The 7,736-nt window shown below is 45.5% G+C and overlaps 1 protein-coding gene across 1 annotated transcript; it reads right to left on the reverse strand.

Annotated features, from left to right (window-relative positions):
* Positions 1-3,813: 3,813 nt before the first annotated feature.
* Positions 3,814-5,292, reverse strand: LOC309550505 (uncharacterized protein; the record flags this gene model as incomplete). The annotated part of the gene is made up of 1 exon (XM_082250870.1): positions 3,814-5,292. The coding sequence occupies one exon, from the start codon at positions 5,290-5,292 to the stop codon at positions 3,814-3,816; it is 1,479 nt and encodes a 492-aa protein (XP_082106996.1).
* Positions 5,293-7,736: the final 2,444 nt, after the last annotated feature.

The following is a 7,736-nucleotide window of genomic DNA, read 5'->3' on the forward strand; positions in this document are numbered from 1 at the left end:
CTGTTTGGCTTCTTGACCATGTCCTTTATCTTGCTGTGCTGCTCATCTCAAGTTGTAGATAGCTACAGCTGGAGAAGGGCTGTTTCCAAACACATGTACCTTCATCCTGTACTCTGTGATGTCTTTGTTAAAGTCATTGTCTGCATACCACAGGAACCTTAAGTAGTCTCTGTGATCTTCTCGAACAAGGAAACAGTAGAACATCTGTTGTACGTCTGCTGTTACTGCTACAAGTTCTTTTCTGAACCTGAAGAGTACTCCCAGGAGTGTATTGTTCAGGTCAGAACCGCTGAGAAGGACATCATTTAGTGAGATGCCTTCATGCTTCACACTAGAGTCAAATACTACACGTATCTAACCTGGTTTCTGAGGATGGTACACCCCAAATATTGGTAAGTATCAGTGTTCTTGGTTTTCCTGTAGTGGTGGTGCCATTTCTGCTTGCTCGTTGTCAAAGATCTTTTGCACGAAGGCTTGGAAGTGTTTCTTCATACTTGGCTTTCTTTGTAGAGTGCGTTGCAAAGACGTGAAGCTTTTCTCAGCTTGTACCCTGTTGTCAGGAAGGCGATGGCGTGGTGACCGGAAGGGTAGAGACGCTACCCAGCTGCCTGACTTGTCTCTGAAGACTTCTCTGTCCATGATCTCAAGGAAGAGTGTATCTTCCACCGAGGGTGCTGGCTTGTCGTCGTCTCGTGTTCTTTCAAACACTTTGCAGCCTAGTTCATCTGTATCTCCAGTTGAGGCTAAGTCTTCCATGCACCTCTGGATACTCCGCTGATGTGTTGGGCTACCTAATCTCTCTTTAATGTGTAGACTGTTGGTACATGGGTAAAGACAAGATGTACGACCATTCTGTAACAGATGTGTTCTGTAAACATTTACCTTTGCTGGTCTGTGCAGTCCGTCTAGACATACTTCTCCAACGATGACCCATCCGAGATCAAGGCGTTGTGCAAATGGTGCGTTGTGTGGCCCATTGTACTGTTCTCTGACTTTGTGCACTCTGAGGATATCTCTCCCAAGTAGAAGGGTGATTGCAGCATTTGGATCTAGTGCTGGTATCTGGTCAGCTATTCTCACTAGATGAGGGTGATGACGAGCAACTTCAGGTGTGGGGATCTCTGACTTTTCGTCTGGTATCTCATCACATTCTATGAGGGTAGGAAGAGTCACTTTTGTCTTTCCATCTAATGACTCGATGATGTAGTTGTTTGCTCTTCTCCCTGTCGTCTCTACAACTCCAGAACAAGTCTTCAAGCTGTATGGAGTTGGACTTCCTTTGTCATCGAAGAAGTCAAAGAACTCTGTTTTTGCCAGAGATCTGTTACTCTGTTCATCCAAGACTGTGTACATCTTGATTGCCTTTTCTCTGAAACCTGCAGGATACACCTTGACTAAGCATATCTTGGAGCATGATCTAGGACGGCCCTGCTCTGTACAGATCTCTGTGCACTTGGAGGTTACTGCTGGCGTTGTACTCTCGTCTTGCTTCCCACCATGATCTTCTTGAGTTGCTGGAACTTCTTGCTTCCATGGTGATGGTCCTGGGTGCAGTGTTGACAGGTAGAGATGTACCGAACGGTTCGCCGGCGAACGGTTCCCGGCGAACTTCGAACGTTCGTGTTCGCCGCTGCGGGCGAACATATGCGATGTTCGGTCCGCCTCCTATACATCATCATTGAGGCAAACTTTGACCCTGAACATCACAGTCAGCAGACACATTCCAGGCCAATCAGCATACCTCCCTCCCACACCCTCCCACCTCCTATAAATAAGCAAGGGCAGCATCCATTTTAGATCATTTCTGTGTTACTGAGAGCAGGGAAAGTGCTGGTGCTGCTGCTGCTGTTATAGCTGGGGACAGTTCCCGGTCTTGTTAGCCAGTGTTCTTGGTACACTCCTGCTGTAAGGACAGCACCCCAAAAAGCCCTTCCTAGGGCTGGTATTTGAGTTTTTTTTTGGATATATATATATATATATATATATATATCTATTGTCCCCAAAAGCCCTTTTGAGGGCTGGTATTTGTGTAATTTTTTTTGTTCTGTGATATATATATATATATATATATATATATATATATATATATATATATATATATATTGTCCCCAAAAGCCCTTTTGAGGGCTGGTATTTGTGTAATTTTTTTTGTTCTGTGATATATATATATATATATATATATATATATATATATATCTATTGTCCCCAAAAGCCCTTTTGAGGGCTGGTATTTGTGTAATTTTTTTTGTTCTGTGATATATATATATATATATATATATATATATATATATATATATATATATATATATTGTCCCCAAAAGCCCCTTTGAGGGCTGGTATTTGAGTATTTTTTTAATATATATATATATATATATATATGTAGCATGTCCAGAACCAGAAAAAAAAGATCATATAGGTGTAAAAGGGGTTCTCACCATCCCTGCTCTACTGAAAAATTATCTTTTTTTTCTGGTTCTGGACATGCTACAGAGCTGAAACTTCACAGGTACACTTTTTAGACCCCCTAGACACTAAATCACACAAAAAAAAGTTCTTAAAAATTGTCATTTTTGATAGAGAGCCAATTATTGGGAAAAAAAAAAAAACTTAACAAAAAAAAAAATTCTTTGGATTTATTGTCTGGGGGGTCTAAAAAGTGTACCTGTGAAGTTTCAGCTCTGCAGCATGTCCAGAACCAGAAAAAAAATAGAATCAGGGTTAGGGTTAGGGTTAGGGTTAGGGCTAGGGTTAGGGTCAGGGCTAAGGTTAGGGTTATTTTTAGTGCTTAGGGTTAGAGTTAGAGGGGTAGGGGTAGGGCTACTAACTCTAACCCTAAGTATCTCACCGTAACCCTAACCCTAGCCCCTAACACTAAACCTAACCCTCTAACCATAACCCTCTAACCTTAACCCTAACCCTCTAAGCCTAGCCATAAAAATAACCCTAACCCTAACCCTAACCCTAGCCCTAGCCCTAACCCTAGCCCTAACCCTAACCCTAACCCTAGCCCTAACCCTAACCCTAATTCATGTTTTTTTCTGGTTCCGGACATGCTACAGAGCTGAAACTTCACAGGTACACTTTTTAGACCCCCCCAGATGCTAAATCCAAAGAAATTTTTTATTTTTATTTTTTTTAAAATAATAATTGGCTCTCTATCAAAAAATTACATTTTTAAGAACTTTTTTTTGTGTGATCCCTCTCCGGCATGCCACAGTCCAGGTGTTTGTCCCCTTGAAACAACTTTTCCATTACTATTGTGGCCAGAAAGAGTCCCTGTGGGTTTTAAAATTCGCCTGCCTATTAAAATCTATGGCGGTTCGCAATGTTCGCCGGTTCGCGAACATTCGCCGATTTTCGCGTTCGCCGTTCGCGAACAGCGAATTTTATGTTCGCGACATCACTATTGACAGGTGTTTGTCACTGTTGCACTCTGTGCATTGTATGGTTTTTGTACAGTCTTTTGCAAGATGTTGAATTGAAGCGCAACATCTGAAACAAATGCGATTGTCTTTAAGGTAAGCTTTGCGCTCTTCTAATGTCTTACTTCTGAAACTGCGACATTTTCTTAGTGGGTGAGGCTTGTTGTGGATCGGACATATTTTGTCTGGCTCCTCCACTTTCTTACTTGCGTAGTCTTCCTGATTGGCTGCAGATTCAGTAGGGACTTCTGTCTTCCGTACAGAAACTGTTGCTCTGCATTCTTTGTAAAGCACTGGAGGTTTTTGTTCTACCTTTGGGAAGCTTGCCGTTCTCTTGTTCAGGAAAGCAAAGCTTGGATCTTTGCGTGTTTCTGCTTGGTCTACGATGAATTCAGCAAGGAAAGCAAACGGTGGAAACGCAACTCGACGATCTTTCTTGTATCTTTGGTGCTTGAGTGACCCACCTTTCTTGCAAGTTGTAAGGAAGTTTCTCGATTATGGGATCAATTCCATGTGCTGTATCCAAGTATGAGAGACCTGGCAGATATCCACTAGACTTAGCGGCTTCTATTTCTAAGAGTAGGTCCCCTAAACCTCTCAGCTTTTGATTGTCCTTGTTTGTTATTCTTGGATAGTTTTCTATCCTCTTCAGAAGCGCATCCTCGATCACTTCAGGTGATCCATAGCATTGTTCTAGTCTCTGCCACACCATTGCAAGTCCTGCTGCTGCGTCATGAACATGTACTGACCTGATTCTTTGGGCTTGCTCAGTGGACTCTGGTCCTAGCCATTTGACGAGCTGGTCAAGCATTTCTCTGTCTGTCAGATCTAAGTCTTGGGTACCGCTCAGGAAAGAGGACTTCCAGGCCCAGTAGTTTTCTGGACGGTCATCGAATTTAATGAGACCAGCGCTCACTACCTCACGGAGCATCAGGAATCTTGCGACTTCTGTAGCTCTTGCTGCGTCTGGTGAGTACTTCCTGGGTGTAAACTCAGGGTATGGCTGCGGTTGGTAAGGCTTATTAGACGCTTGACTAAGTCCACTTTGGTTAGGTTTTTTTTCTCGTCTGTTGTAAATCTTTCTGCTATAATCCAGGCTTGTATTTGCTTGAGGAGGGATTACGTCAGCATCTGCTTGCACTCTTGGAGGGTTGGCAGATTGGTCTCTGAGCATGCGACCACTTGACTCCTCATGCTGAGGTTCTGATTCAGTCTTGCAGTGTTGCGTAGTATCAAAGTTGCTTACTGCTGGTGGAGTCAATGATGACCTAGGTATGTCATTGGACGGCTGGTCAGTGTACATCGTTGCTTGTGACTGTATGTACTCACTAGTGCGTTGGATTGCGCTGTGGGTTGACGTCTGGGTTTCTATGCCAGCGAACTGAGCTTCGGCAGCCCTTGCAAGAACTTCTGCCTCTGCTAAGGCTGCTGCAGCGTTTTTCTGCTGTTTGAGTAAGTGTAAAGATGCTTGCACTTCTGCTTTTTTCCTAAGTGCCTCAGATTCACCTTTTGCTTGCTCTCTCATCAATTCAGCTTCCTGTTCTGCATAGGAAGCCATCGCACAGGCTGCTTCTGCTTTAGCTCCTGCCTTGGTTGCTTTGACGCTAACTGATGACAGACTGGTGATGCTTGAATGTCTAGAACTAGTTATGCTTGAATGTCTAGAACTAGTGATGCTTGAATGTCTAGAACTAGTGCGTTTAGATCTTGCTGCACCGGCGCTAGCTGGAGTCAGATCTGCTTGACTGGATGTTCCGGACAGTGTTGTGCATCTAGACCTAGTTCTTGGCAAGCTGCATGTGTCTTCCTCTTTACAGGAGCATTGAGGGTTAACTGACAGAGTGTTGTTCTCTGTGTCCTGCTTCTCCATTTTGCTAACAGTGTGAGATGCTGCTGATGATGATGATGACTGAACACACAGCCTTGTGAAATTAGTTTCACTTTCGTTTTGCTCCTACACAGACTGGATTTATGAGTCCTTTTACTGCTGCAGACGATTCAAAGCTGTTTAACTGCTTCTGACAACGTTTTAAAGCCTTTTTACTGTAATGTCTCGGCTGTGTGTTGCTTGAGGTACAGTACACAGCTTCACATCAAGTAATAACCAAATCTCAATGAAAGAAGCGCTGGTTTCTTTGATGCAACCTTTACTGAGATATAATCCATACATGTGCCTTTACATATGAATAAGCAGATATGTGGTGGACATGAGAGGACATAAAAGTATGTGTGTTAAAACTGTAAAACAAACATATCAAAGACAGGTATAAGTATGGCTATTCAACATCATACATTATACATAGTTATGCAGAAGATAGGGACTAACTAACATGTGCTTACTACATACTGGAACACATATTATCTATACAAAGGTCTAACATCCCTCTATACAGGCTGAACTAGCAAATCCTTTACTTACATGCTTTTGGTGTTCATCAGATTTGCAATAGATTAGCTTGAGAGGTCCTATGTCTGTTCCCTATGGTGTCTCACGCTGGAATGGATAGACAAGTTTAGACTTGCCCAAAGCAGAAGGGAGAAGACCCACCCCTAGGCTACAAGAAAATGGAGGGTCTTAAAGGGACAGACACTGCTGAGTGCCGAGCACATGAAATATAGTGCGAAGGCAGCACAGACGGTAAGGCTGTTTCTGGTGGTGATGGTGACCAGGGGCGTAACTACAGGGGTTGCAGGGGTTGCAATCGCTACCGGGCCCCATGCTCCAGGGGGCCCGGTAGCAAACCATTGGGTGAACTTCCAGGATCGCAAAGGTCACACTTGCAACCGGACCCTGGCATTGCACCACTGTGGGGAGGCCCCAAGATTGCAGGAAGGGGGCCCACTGCAGAACTTGTGAAAGAATCCTGCTGCGGGACCATAATAAAAGGCCATGCAACGAGTGTAAAGAGCCCCAGGATTAGTGGGAAGAGCCCTGGGCTTGAAGGTAAGGGCCCCGGCCAGGGGTCTGGGGGGCCCTTCATGGTTTCTTGCATCAGGGCCCTGAAGGTTCTAGTTACGCCTCTGATGGTGACCACAACTCTTCCTCTTCCTCTTCACGCTAATCTACGGCCTGATCCAGCACTCTTCGCAGGGAACGCTCCAGGAAGAAAACATATGGGATGATGTCACTGATGGTGCCTTCGGTGCGACTTACTATGTTTGTCACCTCCTCAAAAGGACGCATGAGCCTACAGGCATTGCGCATGAGCGTCCAGTAACGTGGCAAAAAAATACCCAGCTCCGCAGAGGCTGTCCTAGCACCCCGGTCATACAAATACTCGTTGACCGCTTTTTCTTGTTGGAGCAGGCGGTCGAACATTAGCAGTGTTGAATTCCAACGTGTCGGGCTGTCGCAAATCAAGCGCCTCACTGGCATGTTGTTTCGTCCACTGAATATCTGAAAAGTGCGCCATGGCCGTCTAGGAACGCCTGAAATGGGCACACACCTTCCTGGCCTGCTTGAGGAAGTCTTGTAAGCCTGGGTACTTCTGCACAAAGCGTTGTACAATCAGATTCAACACATGTGCCATGCACGGCACGTGTCAACTTGCCCAAATTCAATGCCGCCAACAAATTGCTTCCGTTGTCACACACCACTTTGCCGATCTCCAGTTGGTGCGGGGTCAGCCACTGATCCACCTGTGCATTCAGGGCGGACAGTAGTGCTGGTCCGGTGTGACTCTCTGCTTTCAGGCAAGTCAACCCCAAGACAGCGTGACACTGTTGTATCCGGCATGTGGAATAGCCCCTGGGGAGCTGGGGGGGGGTGCAGTTGGTGTGGAGCAAGACGCAACAGCAGAAGAGGACTCAGCCGAGGAGGTTAGCAAAGAGGATGGAGTAGGAGGAGTAGAGGAGGTGGCAGCAGGCCTGCCTGCAAGTCGTGGCGGTGTCACCAACTCCTCTGCAGCAGAGCCACGCATTCCATGCTTGGCAGCCGCCAGCAGGTTTACCCAATGCGCAGTGTAAGTGATATACCTGCCTTGACCGTGCTTTGCAGACCAGCTATCAGTGGTCAGATGGACCCTTGCCCCAACACTGTGTGCCAGACATGACATGACTTCCTTTTGCACAATAGAGTACAGGTTGGGGATTGCCTTTTGTGAAAAAAAAATTTGGCCGGGTACCTTCCACTGCGGTGTCCCAATAGCGACAATGGGTTTTGGACTTCCCACGACTCTGTTTCTTTTGGCACAGGTTACAAATGGCATCGCTGCTATCAGAGGCAGACACACAAAAAAATGCCACACTGCTGAGCCTTGCAATGATGGCATTCTGGTGGTGGCAACAGCTTGCGTTGATTGGTGTGCTGTCTGG

The sequence above is a fragment of the Pelophylax lessonae genome (genome assembly GCF_965119305.1).
Source record: "Pelophylax lessonae genome assembly, chromosome: 3".
In the NCBI taxonomy this organism is placed as follows: domain Eukaryota; kingdom Metazoa; phylum Chordata; class Amphibia; order Anura; family Ranidae; genus Pelophylax; species Pelophylax lessonae.